This window comes from Episyrphus balteatus, chromosome 3 (assembly GCF_945859705.1).
Source record: "Episyrphus balteatus chromosome 3, idEpiBalt1.1, whole genome shotgun sequence".
NCBI lineage: Eukaryota > Metazoa > Arthropoda > Insecta > Diptera > Syrphidae > Episyrphus > Episyrphus balteatus.
This window is the reverse complement of record NC_079136.1, coordinates 75,017,254-75,036,367: the sequence shown is the minus strand read 5'-3', so window position 1 is coordinate 75,036,367 and position 19,114 is coordinate 75,017,254. Positions and strand designations below refer to the sequence as shown.

Here is a 19,114-nt window from a genome sequence, read left to right as displayed (position 1 = left end):
TATTTTTTTTTATAATCTTATTTGACAATTTTTACATTCAAAAATTGCAACAAAATTACTTAAAGATTTAGATGAGCCGAATTATTAAATCATATAGGTACAGCCACAGTACAGGGGCCCCCGCCCCGCCCGTAACTTGATACAATCGAGTGTAGCAGATACAATCGAGTATCGGCAGCATCCAATCTGGTTCAATCAAGAGTTTTCAATGGAAAATGCTTGATTGATACAAATTAGGTGCTGCCACTGCTCGATTGTATCGAGTTATGGTCAAAGCAGACGTGCAGTTTTTTCCCTGCAGCAAAATAAAATAACACGGGCTCTTATGGGAAAAAAATCTACATGCAGCGCAGAACTGCAAGATTTCTCTATTTCTAAATTCGATGCAAAGTTTCATTGAAGCCACACAAGCTACAACCAAAACACAAAAAGATCGTTATTTGGCATTACTGTGATTGGCAGTTGACAGAATCTTTCATTCAAAAATTCAAATAACGTTTGTTTCTGTGTGTTGTGTGTGTTCTAATAGATTTTGGGTGCTTTCATAATTGCATGGTTGCTTTGTTTACATGCGGTCATTTGCGATCAGACTAGTGTCAGAAAAACTATTTGCGCATGTATTTTACTTTGAATTTATGAACACTTTTTCTGATTTGCGTCATTTGTCAAAAGTTTGAAGTTTTAATTCATCCTCTTCTCCAAAATAAACCAATTCTATCCTTTAAGAAAATAAACTTTTTTTTTACATTTCTCTCAATGTTTACAAATTTATTATATCCAAGGAATTCGAGGCTATTTTCGTTATTTTTACTTGAATTTTGAATTTCAAATCAAAATTTTGGTAGAATTGAGAAATAAAGGAAAGCTTTATCATTTTTTACGTCATGTTCCTTCTTTCTTCAAGTTAAAATTCATTGCGCATGGGAATTTTTTCATTTGCACATTTGCGCTGCAAATATTTGCGTTTTACATTTATGAACACCTGACATTTGTCATTTGCATTAATGAAAGCTTTGCATTCGTCAGACTTGCGCAACCATGCATTTATGAAAGCACCCTTTAATATTCTAAATCCGAAGTCGAAAAATTCTATGTCGTCATGTTTGTGAGATAAAAGAAGTTCAAAAAGAATTTTTGTCTACGAAACGTGACGTCATAGATTTTTTTTACTTCGGATTTGAATTTAGAATACTAAAATCTATTAAAAAAGTATATTTTGGTTTACCGAAAAAAAAAGTTATCATGTTTATTGAACATTGAAATTTTTCATTATATCATGTTTTCTAATATTTACTTAAAAACATAGTTGGCAACCATATAACCCCAAAATATTCAATTCTTCTATGAAATATAAATAGAAGAGATGTCAAAATGGTACTAAGTTGAAAAAAAATATCTATGAAATAGTGTAATAAGTGGTCTTAAAGTGTGTTTTACTAATTTGGCACTTTTTGGACTTTGTTTTCAAAATTTTTTATTTTATTTTATTGAATATAGATTCATATAATTATAGACTCACACGAATTCTATATTTAAGATCTAAAAACTTTTTGACCTAATTTTGGTTTACGGAAAAAATAAATTCTCAGTTTTATGGAACATTGAATTTTTTCATTATATAATGTTTTCTTATATTTACCTTAAAACATAGTTGGCAACCGTATAACCCCAAAATATTTTTTTTGAAATATAAATAGAAAAGATGTCAAAATGGTGCTAATTCAAAAATAATATCCATGCAAAAGCGTATTAAGAGATCTAGAAATATGTTTTAATAATTTGGCATTTTTGGTCTTTGTATTCTACATACAAATATCCTTCAGTGTACCAAATTTCATGACATTTCATCAAGAAATGGCCGTGCAAATGAATTCTTACGCCAAAAAGCATCAAATGCACCACTGTGCGGCGGTATGCAAATTCTTTGCTGTTAATAAAATGAAATAAGCGAATCCAGTATTCGTAATGATGGTTGAGAAGAGAGGCCAATTATCTATGTATAATAAACCTACAATAAACTTTGGTAACAAAAACTTTTATTTTTTTATTAAAACGAATTAATTATAAAATGTTGAAGCATATCCATTTGATGTAATTTAGCCACATTTAACAATATCTGTAAAGTTTTCTTAATTTCTTCCCGCTTAAAAATTGCCATGTATTTTCCACCGCACTTACATGATTGACATAAATTATCATTTTTAACCCCATTGCATTGTGAACATTTTAAATCTTGAAGTGTGTATGTAGCCATCCTTGTTGTGATATCATCAGTTACTAGAGTCTCAATTTCGTGGTTATCATAAGCAACAAAGCAACTATTACATAACCATACCCACCTAAAATGAAAGAAATACGAACTATAGAATTGTGCAGATGAAATATAAAAAATGTTAATACTTACATGCCATTCCTTAAACTTTTGTGCTTATCATTCATTATATCAAGATCTCTATACTCATTACATGCTTTGCAAGTAAATCCGCTGAGAATAAATTTTTGTCGATTCATTAATTCTTTGTCCTCGCTAAACTCATTGACACCAACAACTTTCAGCAAGTTTCTTCTCAGAATATGAACTACATCATTTAAATCCTTGTTTACTTTAATAACAGTTATTATAGCTTCTACAAATTTCGAAACAGCTTTAACATCAGTTTTACGATATTTTTGATATAATTTTGTTGCTAAATCAAAAATTGTATGTGAAATGTTTTGTGTTGCTTCTGAAAGGGATTGAGTTTCTTGTAGAGATTTCAACAACGAAGCAATAAATTGTTCAAATTTTTCTTTAAATTCCGTATTTTCTTCAGAAATTTCTGCTCCCATTGAAAAATTAATATTCAAAGATGTTGCATCAAATATCACATCATTATCATCATTGTTTTCCATAGCAGACAAATTACATTTTTGACCAGCAAAATTTGTTGCATCCAACCAAATTAAATTTTTCCAACTTTGTTCAAAGGATAGTTGGACTCCATGATAAAACTCTATTTTTCGAATGCTTTGAACAATAAATTCTACATAGCTTAATGCATCAGCAACAGTTTTTTTCTTTGTACTGATAATAATACGTTTAAAGTCAGCAAATATTATTACTACTCCTAGTCTTTCCATTTCTGTGAGAATTCCAACAAACATTTTCTCCATTAAATATGTCAGAATCTTACAAACTGCTGGATCATACATAAAAGCAGTGCTGGATCTTATCCACCGAAAAAAGTGTGCAATATGATAATCTGATAAAATGTTGCGATTTATTGAAACCTCTCGCAACCATCCGTTTACCATTTTTCTTAATATACGCAATGCAGGACCACATGAAGAAAACTCCGACATATTTTGCAAGTCCTTTGTTCGATTAAATAAGACATCTTCGAGAGTAGCTTGTATATTGACACCGAAGGCAATCATTGATCTACCACTTTCCATTTCAAGAATTTTATGCGACTGAACCAAGGCATTTAATGCAAGATTTTGAATTGACAGGGCTACACAAATGCCATTGTAACATCCGGGAAAATTTTGAGTAAATATACTGCTACTATCGATTTCAGTTTGTAATTTATAATCTTCATTTTCTTTACCACCCAAATCAGGACGATTAGATGTTGACCACCATATAACAAAGTTATTTTTCTTTAAAAGTCGTGCATAAAATAAATCTGTTCCTTTTAGAACTGGATCTGCTGGAATATTACCAAGAGGAATATTCAAATACCGGCTTTGCTCTAACATCAGATTGGTAACATTGTTAAAATTTAGAAAATGACGAACCATTGAACGAGCTGTTTGTTTTTGCCAATCGAGTCCATGTAATGTCGATGCATCATCGGAAATATGAATTTTAACATTCGGAAAATCTGATAACATTGGTATAGAAACTTTTAATTTTTGTATATCTAAAGAAGTTTGTGTGCACAGCAATGTTGGACCCCTTTTATTTTCTTTGTATTTTCTAAGAGAAGTCTGGATATGACGATAAACTTGTATTATATCAACTTCCATGAAAATATCAAAAGTCATTTGTTCTGGTAAAAGTTCGATTCCACCATCACTTCCCATTATTTTTTGTAAATATATCGAACGTTCTGAGGAATAGAGATTGTTCATATTAGGCATTTGGTTTGATCTAACTTGATCCAATACACAAATGACGACTTGTTTATTTGCAGGTAGAAAAAGTCCCCATATTTGCCTTTTACCCAACGAATTGTATTGATAAAGGAAATTCTTTTTTATTTTATGCCAAGACTTTTCTAAATAAACATTTATATCTGTATGACTTTCGATTTGTTCAAAATTATATGTATCAGATTCCATTAATCCCGCACGTGGATTTTGTGTATCTTTCCGTATACTACACAAGCATCCAATTTCTATTAGAAATCTTGATTCTAAAGATATGTTTGTTTCGTACACACCCTCAATATCAGTCATTGGTACACTTGCAATTATACTCAATCCATTGCATTTAAAGGTTTTCTCTTCAAATGTATATCGATAAACATACTTAGCTGGCGCAGATCTAGGCAGCAATGCATTTACTTTTTTTCTATTAAAAGGCGCATCAAATACAGTTTCGGATCTTTGATTAATATAGAGTATTCGAGGTATGTGTAGTTTAATTTTATACAACTCATCTTGAATAAATGCCCAAACAATAAAATTACCAAAATCATCTTCAGCCGTTAACTGAATTATATGCCATAAACTGTCGTGAATATTTTTTTTCGATCTTGTTATAAACTGAGAAACAGTTAATGCTTTTTTAGATTGGCCATCGTTATTGTTATTGAATTTTATTCGTTTTGAATTTTGAATATTTTCTTTTTTATTATTTAATTGATAAGACCATTTTTTCTTTTGAAATGCTATCCACTCTCTGATTTCAGTAACGGTTTCACCAATTGGAGGGGGTTGCCCTAGAATTTCTCTCCAGTTGTTCCTATCATTTGAATCAATTTTTGAAAATGTTCTTTTTTTTGAAGATATTTTTTGTTCATTTCTACTTTTTACAGGACTTTTTCTGGGAATGTCTTCCAATGATGATGTTTCAGCAGTTAGTCTGTTTATGTTTTCATTTACTTTATCAGATTTGCTTGAGGTCGAAAACATTTCATTAATATGTCTTTGTTTGAGTTTATCAGTACCCGACATCATTTTCTTGTGCAACCAAATAGGATGTAAAACTCTAGGTACTGGATTTTTTAAGCCTTGCATTGCAGCCGGAATAGTTATAATTTTTTGTATAGCTCCACTTAAACGTTCAATGTAATAACCCCAATCCAAGACTTCTCTGATATCAGCATCGCCCATAGTATTATCACGAAGCCAACGACGTAAGTAACAACTTCGGATACTAGGCTCACATTGGAATATAGCTAAAGGTATTGCTCTGTCAGTGACAGGTGAGCCTTCTGGTTTTTTCGATATTACATATTTGCAAGCCAATCCGGCATCCTTAACCATTTGATCTCCCAAAAACTCCGCTAATCTTTTAGCTGTTGATATTGATGTACTTTTTTGTGCTCCATAATCTTCCAATTTTTTCGACATTGATCTGTTTTCTGATACAAGATCAAATAATTCACAATCTGGCAAATTTTGACCTTGACTATATAAAACATCTAGCCAATAATTGGCAATTTTGGCTACATTGTCATAACATTCTTCTAAAGTAGTACCAGATAAAAATGATTCAAATACGGAACTTTGAAAATTCTTAATTAATTGCAATTCTCCACGTCGTTTGACTTCAAATCCTTTCAATTCTGCCAATGATCCATCAAAATTAAAAACAGCATAACGTTTTTTTAATTTTTTCCCTTCTTCTTTCGCCGCTGGTAGCACCATAGCCAAATAAGGTCCATCAACTTCGAAAAATATAGAATTCTCTGAACGTATCTTATATTCAGGGGCGTTAGTTACTGAATCATTGCTGATAAGCTCATGGTATTGTTCATTTGTGAAATAATGATTTATCATATTATTTAAAACCGCATTCGGGTATGAAACATTAAAAGAATTCTTCCCTTTATGACTTGATCGTATTGTAAATACTTGTGGGAATGATGCAGGCAAGATACACCAAATACCATCAGTGTCGAGTTCAAGTGGTCGACCAATGCGTTCAACAATATTACGAGCTTTTTGAATAATGTGGGAGCCTGTTAAACATACAATACCTGCCATTGGCATTGAATGCCAACGAGCTCCTTTTCGCATTACATAACCATAAAAGGAATTTAGAATACATTTGTGCGCAAGCTGCAGTGAGTCATAAAGTACTTCTTTGCTTTTGGCGGCTTTTATTTCGGCAGCATCTCCCTTTTGAACTGCTTCGTTGACTGCTTTTTTTGCAACCTTTGTTAGTCCCTTGTAATCATAGCGCCGATCTCGAAACGCTCTTACTGTGTCGACATAAAAACTATTTTCCTTTTGGCAGATTGTAGAGGTTCGTTCTTCTAACTTTACGACTTTTGTTTTTTTATAAACTTTGCGACAGTAATCTGATAAACGTTTTTTCTCGCAAGCAGCTTGATCTTCTTGTGCCAATTCATGAAACGATCTAACGCTACCGCCAGCTTGTAGAGGAGGAAACTTTTCCATTTCCAATTGTTGTTTTATTCTCTGCAATTCATTTTTAGTAGCTGGAAGCATATCACCCCTCCAATGCCATTTCATTTTTCGCTGACATTTTGCATCGGGTGTATTAAAGTCACATGCAGCACATTCAGCATCATTTACAACTGCAGATGGTTGCAATCGATTTGTTAGAATAATATTAGGATACATAGCGCCAACATCAAGATGATATATAACAGGTTGCTCTAATCGATTAGGAATTTCATATAAACCTTTAAGAGCTTGTTTTATTTCATTGGATACTTCTTCTAAATTTTCGACCGCATCAAGAGGTACACCTTCTTCATTGACAATTGCGTGTTCGAGGACACTACTAATACTATCCGTTAATTGGGTGATCATATTTCGATCTAAACGAAATCGACACGGGATATCTGCTCGATATACTCCACATTCTAGAGCTTCCACATGACCACCGACATAGGTTTCTGAATCAATTAGATGTCCATCACTGGAAAATTTACTTTGTTCATCCTTTTGTTTGTTGGGAAAAACAATATTTGCATGATATGCTTCAACCATCAAAAGTGTTTCGCAAAGTGTTCCAGATCCTTTTCGTAGAACTTCGTCTGGCTCCATCGGAATAATGGTGTTTAGAGCGAAAATAAACGGATGTACATACTTCATATAAAGATAATAAGTTGCAATAGCATCCGAAACTGAATAATTGGACAAAAGTTGAGGTTCTGATACTGCCATTTTGCACATATCTTCAGGGTCCAATTCAATGGGATCATAATGAAGTTTAGCTTTGGCTACTGCTTTTAATCCTTGCGAGCCAACAGGAAGATATGAGTCTCGCTTCACCCAACAAAGACAATCCATATGAATAGCTGGTCGGCATAGATAAACACCTTCGCGTGATTTAGCGAACCCAATTTCTTCGTCCATATCCAATCCATGCTTTGAAGCTCTTATTTCAATAAATGGCCAATCAAAAAAATCACCATTAAAAGTGACAAAGATATGTGGACGAACTTGCATGACATGACTAAAAAATTTTTCAATAGTCCCCTTTTCATTGGGCTCATTAAAAACGACAAAATTTCCTTCAAATTCAGGCTTAGGTGTGTATTCAAAATCGTTTACATCAATCGATATTACCTCACGATTAGTTATTAAGTATCCTTGACCATCAATCATGTACGATATCATTATTATTTGATCTGATTGTGCATCTGGAAATTTTAAAGGTAGTTTTGTAGTTTCAATATCAAAAGCTAGAACAACTGGTTCGGGACGTTCTAGAATATCAGGTCGAGATTTAACAGTTGGGACCATTTTATTTTTGCTTTTTATTTCTATGTCATACCACATTCCACAAAATATTTTTAAATCTATGGATACTCGCACATGATAAGGCACATCATATTCTCGTATATCCAAAACAAAATCAGTTGGTTCGGATTGTCTAGAACCGCCTTTTGTTGTAGAATTTTGTGCATAATTTGCAATCAACATTTGAGCAAATATATCATTTTTCTTCGAACGCTCAAGATTATTTTCAAGCGCATTCATTAAGATTCTACGAATTTTCGTTAAACTATTTTGACTATAAAATGATAATTTTAAATAAAACTGTTTAAGGCCACTTAGATGATTTGGCAAATCTAGATCTTCTTTGTGAAGTTGTTCGATATTTGCAATGTCTGCCCCAAATTTTGTCTTTAAGAATTGTGTTACTTCATTGGAATGTTCTTGTTCTACGCATATTAAAAAATATGGCATATAGGCAACAGTGTATTTGTATCTGGTTCCGTCCATTTCAATGAAAAATAAATCTAAAGCCGAGACAAGTCGTCTTTCATCATCCAACAATTCGATCTGAAATTTTTAATTGATATATTTCTCATTATTAAAAAATGGGTTGTTTTCCTTAAAATGTTTATTTTTTATGTCTTGCAGTTATTTGAAAAAGAAAATTGAAACTTTAGAGAAACAAAATTATATTAAAAAGATAAAAGCCATTTTTTATTGGTAATCTAAGGGACGGAGCTCAGTAAAATTTTACACGGTATACAACACAAACTAACAGGGCACAATTTTGAATTTAGATTAACCTTATAAATGTTTTAAAAAAATTTGCAAATGAGCAGATTTGTAGAAATAAAAGTGATTTGTGGAGGATTATTCGTGAAATTAATTAAAAATCAAACAAACAAATCGATCCATCAGTTTTGATAACTTAGGAGAACATTTTTGAATGCTGACAGAAGATATTTTTTTTTTTCATCCTTCTTCTATGGTCTGCTTTATCAACATAACGATGATCTTGATTCACAATTCTCGTGTTAAGAAGTTTAAACGATGCTGAATGAGTCACCACGATCAAACGGGGCCCTCATAGAGTAAAACAAATTCACCACAATTCCCTTCGTACAAAACCTAGCAATGGCCTTCTACCAAGCATATGATAGTGCTTATATACCAACCTGTTTCAAAAAGGCTGTCATCTCTCAAATTTTAAAAAAAGGTGCTAATAGAGTCTCTGGCAATTACAGGGGCATTCGTTGCTGAATTCATCGATGAGAGTTCTAAGTTTGTCATTATAATTTGTTAGAATGGAATAACCTATTGAGTGAATCACAAGCTGGTTTTCGTACTAATTATTCTACAACCGATAAAGTGTACACCCCTATTCTTCCCCACAGTCACAACTTGTGACAGTCACAAACATTCTCAAAGTTGTGATCTTCTATGCAGCAGATGACAACTTACAACAATTTATTGAAGAATAAATTCTTTTTGTGACTCTCACAAGTTGTTTCTGTTGGGGAGAATCGGGGTATAACTCGCTAACTAATATATAGTTTACATATTTATATATTTTTTTTGTATTGACTTCAAGGCGGCATTCGATACTATCATAAGCACAAATGTTGAATCTCCACAATAAAAATATCATAAAATGTATGAGTTATCTGGAAAACTTGTGAAAAGAACATTAATAAAACAGTATGTTTATCGCACATTTATCGAAGAAAATTGGCCTCAAAGTCGAAAATTATAATGGGTAAGAAAAAATGAACAGCCTTTAAAAATTAATATCTGAGAAATCAAAAAACATATTATATCTTATATATATAATTCTCCTGTGCGTTTGTTTGTGAGCCTACTCCTTCTAAACGACTGGACAGATTTTTCTGAAATTTGGTGGGTGTGATAAGGTCCATCAGAGACAGGTTTTGTTTCATAATTGGACCCGGTAGGTGGCGCTGTTGTCGAGTTGTAGGAAAATTGCATATTCTGAACGAACGACTGGACAGATTTTTGTGAAATTTTGTGTATGTGATAAAGTCCATCCGAGACAGGATTGTTTTATAATTGGACCCGGTAGGTGGCGCTGTTGTCGAGTTTTAGGAAAATTGTATATTTTGAACGAACGACTGGACAGATTTTTGTGAAATTTTGTTTATGTGATAAGGTACGTCCGAGACAAGTTTTTTTCTATAATTGGACCCGGTAGGTGGTGCTGTTGTCGAGTTTTAGGATAATTTCATATTTTGAACGAACGACTGGGCAGATTTTTATGAAATGTTGTGTATGTGATAAAGTCTATCCGAGACGGGTTTTGTTTCAAAATTGGACCCGGTAGGTGGCGCTGTTGTCGAGTTTTAGGATAATTTCATATTTTGAACGAACGACTGAACAGATTTTTGTGAAATTTTGTTTATGTGATAAGGTCCGTCCAAGACAGGTTTTTTTATAATTGGACCCGGTAGGTGGCGCTGTTGTCGAGTTAGGAAAATTTCATATTTTGATAAGACTGGGGGCCAATTTGGTTCTGTGAAAACGTGAATCTAAAAAAAAAAAACTTTTTCATTTTAGCTTTCAAACACTCTTTTCACTTTTTCGATTCATTTGAAACGAAAAACGATTCTCATCCTATGATATCACAAATAATTTAGTGAAAAAAATATATATTTATATGAATATTTTTGATGTTTGTTTTCATTTTTTCACAGAACGAGAATAAAATGAGTGAACAAGTGAAAAGCTTTTCGTTTCACTTATTCACAGAACCAGAATTGGCCCCCTGGAGAGATTTTTCTGAAATTTGGTGGATGTGATAAGGTCCATCCGAGACAGGTTTTGTTTCATAATTGGACCCGGTAGGTGGCGCTGATGTCGAGCTATAGAAAAATTTCATATTTTGAACGAACGACTGAACAGATTTTTTGTGAAATTTTGTTTATGTGATAAGGTCCGTCCGAGACAGGTTTTTTTTTATAATTGGACCCGGTAGGTGGCGCTGTTGTCGAGTTTTAGAAAAATTGCATATTTTGACCAGACTGGAGAGATTTTTGTGAAATTTTGTGTGCGTGGTATGGACCCAGTAGGTGTCGCTGTTGTCAAGTTATAGTTAAATTCCATATTTGAAGTCCGAATGACAGTAGATATAGATTTTTATGAAATTTTGTGTGTGTGTGTGTGATAAGGTTCGTTCGAGACAGGTTTTGTTTTATAGTTGGACCTGGTATGTTGTCAAGTTATAAGCAAATTCAATATTTGGGGTTCAAAATCGCTCATATTCAAGGGTAATAAAAACAAACATGAATTAACTCTTTAAAATGTTAGTCCCGCAAAGAAAATTGTTTACCATCAGTATATCTCAATTAAATTTATGACTGCATCTTAAAATTTGTTTAAGTTGTTTCAACTACCATTAATACAATTTCCGCATAAAAATCAAATGATTTATTTTTTTTAAAGAAATATTTCGACGTATGTATGAATAGAATTAAGACGAAATCTTTTCATTTTTAATCGTTTTTTTTTTAAGATTTTATCCTATTGCTATTGTTTCGGTTACTGGCTCCAACATTACTCACACGGTAACGGTTTAGAAACGAACAAATACAAACTTCAATGAAACCAAAATATGTAAGAGAGAGAATACTATTTTTAAAGTGGATTAAAAATGAGCTTTGAAAGTGGATGCTACATTCCGCAAATAAAAATTTTGGAAGTTAAAACGAAAGTCAACAAAACAAAAACAATGGTTGTTTGTATAGTCGGTTTACGGACGATAATTTTACGTGATAACGTCATAAGAAAACAGGTTGTTTAAACAAAAAAAAAGTAAAAAGATCGTTCTTGGTGTTTCAATTCCAGGCCTCTGGTGCAAAACACAAATCATTAACAGTTTCACAAAAGAAAGGGAGAATGAGTCATATTTTTCTATAATGGCAGGCGGGATTCATCGATTTAGGCACTTTTTGCAAAAAAAAATAAGAAGTGAAACCAGAGCCAGTTTTTGTATATTTGTGAATTATATAACCTTTATTGGTTGAATAAATTCCGATAAAAATTTGTAATAGCTGTCAAACAAATGATTTGCTTTGTTTAATATTTTAAACAGTTTTACATATGTATGTACCTATGTGTAATGGGAAAAGGTTAACACATTACAAAATCAAAAATTGGAAATAAAACTTGGAAAAGGGGGAACGAAGTCCGCCGGGTCAGCTAGTACATATATGAAAAACTTTAAAGCAGGCTTCAGGTCAATAAAAGATTTTTATATGGTAACAACGCTTCGAGCGTGAATACACTCTTCATCCGGCCTTTATTAAAAATTATATAGATCTATTATTTTATATAAAAAGTTAGTTTCTAAAACAAAACTAGAGCTCCTTCTCCGTCAGTTTTTAAAGCTAAGAGACGAATTTCTCAATATAAGATTACTATATTCCAATAACTTCTGCATTAATAACTCAAAATTCGATTCTTTAGTTATAACAGTATTCAAGTAAATTCGCGACTGAGCGACATATAAATAAACCTAACGGCCAATTTTTTCACAAAAGTCGTAAAAGTACTCGGTCTAGCTAGATAGGTAGTACTCGGTCCTAACGGAAAGTTAGCACCTGAACATTTCTGCACATTAACGGCCGATTTCTTCACAGGGTCCTAGCGTTAGCACCGGTCCTAGTCCTAAAGATAGTACTCAAATCGGTATCAACTCATTTCTTCACTCAAGTACTAAGCCCTAGGACTGTCAATTTAGGACCGAGTACTAGTTAGGTCTTGGTCCTAGCTAGGTCCTCAAAATTAGCTAGTACCTGGTTATTATACCAATCGTTAGTACTCAAATCGGTACCAAGTGATTTCATCACAAAAGTACTAAGCCCTAGTACTGTCAAATTGGTACCGAGTATTAGTTAGGACTCAGTATAAGTTAGGACCTGAAAATCGGTAGTCTAGCGGTTAGTACTTGAATAAAAGCAATGGATTTCAGTCTTTTTAAAAAATATCTGACAGATTTTTTAATTTCTTGGTTGTTGTTTCTCTTGAAAAGTGCGTTTTTGTTGATTTAAATGATTTTTTTAACCGGAACCGAAAAATGGACAAAAGAACGCTTCTTGATGTAGAAGTACCAACAAAGTATGCCGACTTTGTTCGATCTTTCCAAAAATGGCAGGCAAATGAAGTATGATGGTACGAGTACGTATGGTACTAGTAAAGTAATATTCATAACTGGAAAAGAGTACCATAAGACTACCATGGACTTGCCAATTAGTCATGATGAAATATTGCGTTTCGGATATTAGTAAAAAAAGATAATAACTGGACTGCATTTTTTTTAATTATTCTTTTTATTAACATATATATATTTTTTACATACATATGAAGTTACAAATATCTGTTCGAAACTGTTGCATTAAGGTCAGGAATCTATTTATGCCTCGAGTACTTAATGCCAACTTCGTCGTTTTTGATATCCTGTATTTCAGCATTTTCTACATTTACCAGATCATACAATTCAGCACTCATGAATTCATTCTTGACAGTGATATTTTTTGATAAGCAAATCGAATTTCTTTGCTTGTTGACTTCTTGTAAAGTTTCACCACATTTTTTTTTATTGTTCAATAATCTTTTTATTATTTTTTTTACTTTTTGTCTATATTTATTTTGAAAACTTCCCTTAAATATCAAAATTAATGTCGTTTTCGATTGGCTCTCCGGAAGCGTCCGGAATCATTCAGAAGACTTCTGAAACCGTTTTATTGGCATGAAAATGACAGCCTGAACGCTTCTCAGAAGAGAAATTCTCTTCTTGATTTCAAATCAGAATCAAATCAAGAAGCACTAATACATGAATACTCACATGTCAAAGATACACGCAATCATTGTTTTTTTATTATTTTTCATTCAAATTTTTTTCGTTTTCTGAAATTAATTTGTTTATTTATTTTCAAACAAATAAATTAAGCTTTTAAAATATTTTGCAAAACGAATTCCCGATTAATTTGTTGAATATTAGGTACTATTTTCTTCACATATTAATGTCGTTTTCGATTGGTTTCACTCGAGTATTCACTCGTTCTGAAATCCAATAAAACGGTTTGAATCGCTTCCACTCAATTCTGTTTTTTTTTTGCGTTTGTGTAAAATTTTATATGTCAAAAATTTGAATTAATTTTTTTTCTGGCAAACGAATGACATGGATTAATGTTGAAAAATAATAATTATGAGGTCCACGACGAAGAAGATGATGATTATAAATAATTCCGTCGCTTTAATGCAACTATTTCTTTTTTTTAATTAATTTTAATTTCAGAAAACAATTATTTCTTGAATAAAAAAAAACACACTGATTGAGTTTTTTTTTTGGCATTTCAATATTCATGTATTAGTACTTCTTGAGTGGATTCTGATTTGAAATCGAGAAGAGAATTTCTCTTCTCAGAATCGTTCTAGCTGTCATTTTCATGCCAATAAAATGGTTTCAGAAGACTTCTGAATGATTCCGGACGCTTCCGGAGAGCCAATCGAAAACGACATAATTATTTTTCAAGTCTTGTGCCATATTTGACATTTTAAATTTCACAAAAAAACAAACACAAACACAAAAAAATAGAATTGAGTGGAAGCAATTCAAACTGTTTTATTGGATTTCAGTATGAGTGAATCCTTGAGTGATTCCAATCGAAAACGACATAATTATTTTAAACATCAAAATATTGTCAGAATGACAGTTAGACCAGTTTTATACGTATTAAGTCTTAGGACTGCGTTGGGAACTTAGATCAGGTCCTATAAATGTGAAGAAATGCTCAGGTACTAACTTTTTGTTAGGACCGAGTACTAGTGAAAGGACCTGGTCTAGCTAGACCGGGTACTAGGCTGACTTAGGACTCATGTGAAGAAATTGGCCGTAATAGTAGCTCTACTAAGAATTAATACGTCTAAAACTGGTCTAAATCTGAATATATTTGACAATATTTTGACATTTTAAATAGTTTATTTTGATACTTTAGAAAACTGAGAACAGTTTAGGTTCAATTTATCCATACTCCAATAAATTTAAAGACGGTATTTAAAATGGGAAAATTTATAATTCGTATGCGATTTGACATTTTTAATGGCGAATTTAAATTGGAGAGTGAATAAATTGGACGTAAAATAGAAAAAAAAACGCAAAAATAAAATTCCATCAAGAGGACTAAAAAAATATATAAACATGGAGCTTAGGAAGAATGCACCAACAAATATTGAATGAAAAACTAGTCAAGGATGAAGAAAATATTTTGGGTGAATGGTTTGTCGATGAGTATGGAAATATTCAGCCCTATCATCGACGTCGTTTTTTAAAAATACACTAATTAGCGAAACTTCACTTGTGTGAAGAAATCACTTGGTACCGACTTGAGTACTAACGATTGGTATAATAACCAGGTCCTAGCTAATTTTGAGGAGCTAGCTAGTACCGAGTCTTAACTAGTCCTAAATTGACAGTTCTAAAGCTTAGTACCTGAGTGAAGAAATGAGTTGAAACCGATTTGAGTACTAACTTTAGGACTAGGACCGGTACTAGCGCTAGGACTCTGTAAAGAAATCGGCCGTAAGTTTTATGAAATACGGTCCTAGGGAAATGGAAAGAAACAAAATTTATAAGAAATTGGGGGTCTTGGTTCCGAAAACATTTTCCTGGGGCTGAATATAAAAAACATTTGTGTTGCTGCGCTAATTGACAGTCGTCAATTGCATTTGAAAAATGGCGCGAAATTTGAAATGAGCCACTTTAGGAAGAGACCTTACAAAATTACTTCTTAAAACTCAATTTTAGAAGCAAGTAAATACAAAGTTGAAATTTAATTTACGTATATTTATAAAGCTTACCGAGTGCATATTAATAAGATATCCTGTTCTACAAATATTGTCCGATATTCGTTTATATCCATATTTGAGATCAATATTATCATTTTTAATTGTTTCCGTATAATAACGCTTGTTTACACTTTCCGCAGACATTGTTTTTGTTTTGTAATATCGGCAAATATATTGAGGTATTAAATATTAAATTTTTTTGTGTTTACTTTTGTTTCAAAACATGAAATAAGGAAAATTCAAAATTATTAAAGCAAGTTCTCCAAATCCATTTGACATTTTATTTATAAATAATTATTACTACGTTTTCATTCAAGGTCGGATGATCGAGTTGGTTTTTTTGCACAAAAGTTGAAAGATCACTGATCTCTCCAGGGCTTTTCAGCTAGATGTCAAATTCTAACTCGAAGAAGTTAAAGCTGAAACACAATCACGCTTTGCCGTCGATTTTGACAACTGCGAAAAGTTCAACTATAGGAAATCTGTGTATCCTCACACAATGACTCTTTTCTTACGTACGCTTTTTTTGACAAACGTAAGGAAACGTAAGAAAGCGAGCAAAAGTTCAACCAGACTGAACTTTTGCTCGCTTTCTGACATTTAACAGACATAGTTACAGTCACCCACATTATTATTGCGCCAAATGTGAATAAAAAAAAATAAATTATTGCAATACTATGTGTGTTTTTTAATTTCTCTATATAGTTTTTGCACAAAAACACGACATCGAGATATTTTAAATCAAAACAATTTACGTATTAAAAAAAAAAAAAATTAATGATGTTTTAGACTGAGTTTTATCGTTAAAAACAATATATTTTGATTGGTTTTGTTTTTATAACTATAGGATTAAAGAATAAACAAATTTCTATGCATTTTTTAAACACATTAATATCCTTTTTCATTTTTCCACAATTAAATCAAGATAAAGACTTGGCCCAATAATTTTGTAAGTGACTGTGTTTTTTTTTATTTGACAGCAGATTTTATATTTCAATCAGCTGTTCGAAGTCAAAGTGACAGAAGCGCGCTTTGAGGATTTCTCAACGTAACGCAACGAAGCGACGCCCTAAAGCGTGATTGTGTTTCAGCTTTTAAGAACAACAACAATGGGAGAATGTTATTTTTTCGCGTTTTACAGCCCTATTCTGGCAAACCTCACAAATTATGAGAACCTCACAAGGTGAGCTGAATTTGAATTTGAGAGGTTTTTCATCACAAAAACTTTCGAATTTGTGATCTGCTCTGAAGGAGATCGCAAATCACAAGTTTGACTTTTGCTAGAAAGAAGTTTGTAAGAAATAAATCCTCACAAAATCGAGTTATGATTACCTTGTGAGGTTTTTGTGACTTGTGATGTTTGCCAGAATAGGGCTGTTATTTCCTGAAGCAAGTAAGGAAAAAAGAAAAAGAAAATTGCCTAATGCCGACTTTTCATGGGTTGATTTTTGCCGTGCGGCCTCAAAGTACACATAAAAAGGTAATATCTTCCGAACTGACATTGGTCGCCAGATTGTCAAAACATGACAATTTGGCGACCAATAGGTGTGTTTTTTATTACAACCGGTCTTAACTGGACAAAAAAAACGCAGTATGGGCTAAGCAATTTACATGTTAAATACAACAACACCTTAGCCCCTTGGGCTTAGTTGTTTAGACCGGAGATTTCTCTGGGCTTAACTTTTTGAAAAGTTTTAAATCTGTGCTACCAAACTAATTTTTTCATAAATTAATAAAACTCACGTTTGGAAGGACAAAATGTATTAAAATAGTTTTGCTAGCATACATTTTTGTATCTCTTTGTAAAACATACATGAAAAAAACAAGAAAATAACGAAAGCGAAAAATATGACAACTCTAAATTTTTGTTGTGTCTGCTGTTTTCGGAACATTCAATCTACAGTGCTGCCAAGATTTCAGGTTAAGCCCCGAGGCGTTTTTTTTTTGTCCAGTTAAGACCGGTGGTAATAAAAAACACAACTAATGTCAGCTACCGAATTCTTAAAGGCTTGGCCACACTGGAGGGTATGCGGTAGCGGTACGGGTACCGGTGAGGGTACTTGTATGAAAAAAATTCCAAACTGACACATCAACGTTCAGGTGTGGAATTTTCTTAGTACAAATATCGTTACCGCTATACCGCATCACAGTACACATAAAGGCTTCGCCACACCGGAGGGTATGCGGTAGAGGTACGGGTAGCGGTAACGATATTTGTATGAAAAAAATTCCACATCTGAACGTTGATATGTCAGTTTGGAATTTTTTTCATACAAGTACCGTTACCTCTACCCGTACCGCTACCGCATACCCTCCGGTGTGGCCAAGCCTTAATAAGGTAATATATTCCGAACGTTGTCAAAATTTGTTTGTCAAAAATGGGCACCAATCTGTCAGGTCGGCCTTTAAGGCTTGGCCACACTGGAGGGTATGCGGTAGCGGTACGGGTAGCGGTGAGGGTACTTGTATGAAAAAAATTCCAAACTGACACATCAACGTTCAAATGTGGAATTTTTTTCATACAAGTACCGTTACCTCTACCCATACCGCTACCGCATACCCTCCGGTGTGGCCAAGCCTTTAATTTTTATATTTCAATCGCAGTAAACAGGAAATTTGTTTTTGTTTTAATTTATAAAATGTCATATAAAAATATTATAAATTGAAATAACAAATTTTCTTCGTGTTCCATCGCGGAAAATGGTAAATAATTGTTAAAAAATTAGTGGTGTGCGTGTTTTATCGGTTTTTGTGCGTTTTTCGTCGGTATTTTAAACAATTTAAAGAATTAAAGGCTTGGCCACACCGGAGGGTATGCGGTATAGCGGTAACGATATTTATACTAAAAAAATTCCACACCTGAACGTTGATGTGTCAGTTTGGAATTTTTTTCATACAAGTACCCTCACCGCTACCCGTACCGCTACCGCATGTACCTTCCTGTGTGGCCAAGCCTTAAGAATTCGGTAGAGGTACGGGTAGCGGTAACTATATTTGTATGAAAAAAATTCCACATCTGAACGTTGATATGTCAGTTTGGAATTTTTTTCATACAAGTACCGTTACCTCTACCCGTACCGCTACCGCATACCCTCCGGTGTGGCCAAGCCTTTAATTGTTTTAAATTACCGACAAAAAAGCACAAAAACCGAAAAACGACGCACACCACTAATTTTTCAACAATTATCGACCATTTTCCGCAAAGAAACACGAAGAAAATTTGTTTTTATTTTAATTTATAATTTTATCAAATGACATTTTATAAATTAAAATAAAAACAAATTTCCTGTTTACTGCGATTGAAATATAAAAATTAAAGGCCGACCTGACAGATTGGTGCCCATTT

The 19,114-nt window shown here is 33.0% G+C and overlaps 1 protein-coding gene across 2 annotated transcripts; it reads right to left on the bottom strand.

Annotated features, from left to right (window-relative positions):
* Window positions 1-1,999: 1,999 nt before the first annotated feature.
* Window positions 2,000-16,117, bottom strand: LOC129913002 (DNA polymerase epsilon catalytic subunit 1). Of its 2 annotated transcripts, none has more exons than XM_055991309.1 (3): window positions 15,781-16,117; window positions 2,405-8,475; window positions 2,000-2,339 (listed from the first exon to the last, which is right to left on the bottom strand). In XM_055991309.1, exons 1-3 carry the CDS (start codon window positions 15,910-15,912, stop codon window positions 2,048-2,050), a joined length of 6,495 nt encoding a protein of 2,164 aa, XP_055847284.1. In that variant the 5' UTR covers window positions 15,913-16,117; the 3' UTR covers window positions 2,000-2,047. The 2 variants fall into 2 exon arrangements, with proteins under 2 accessions (XP_055847284.1, XP_055847285.1); XM_055991310.1 differs by lacking the exon at window positions 15,781-16,117 and adding an exon at window positions 9,084-9,347.
* Between the last annotated feature and the right edge of the window lie 2,997 nt (window positions 16,118-19,114).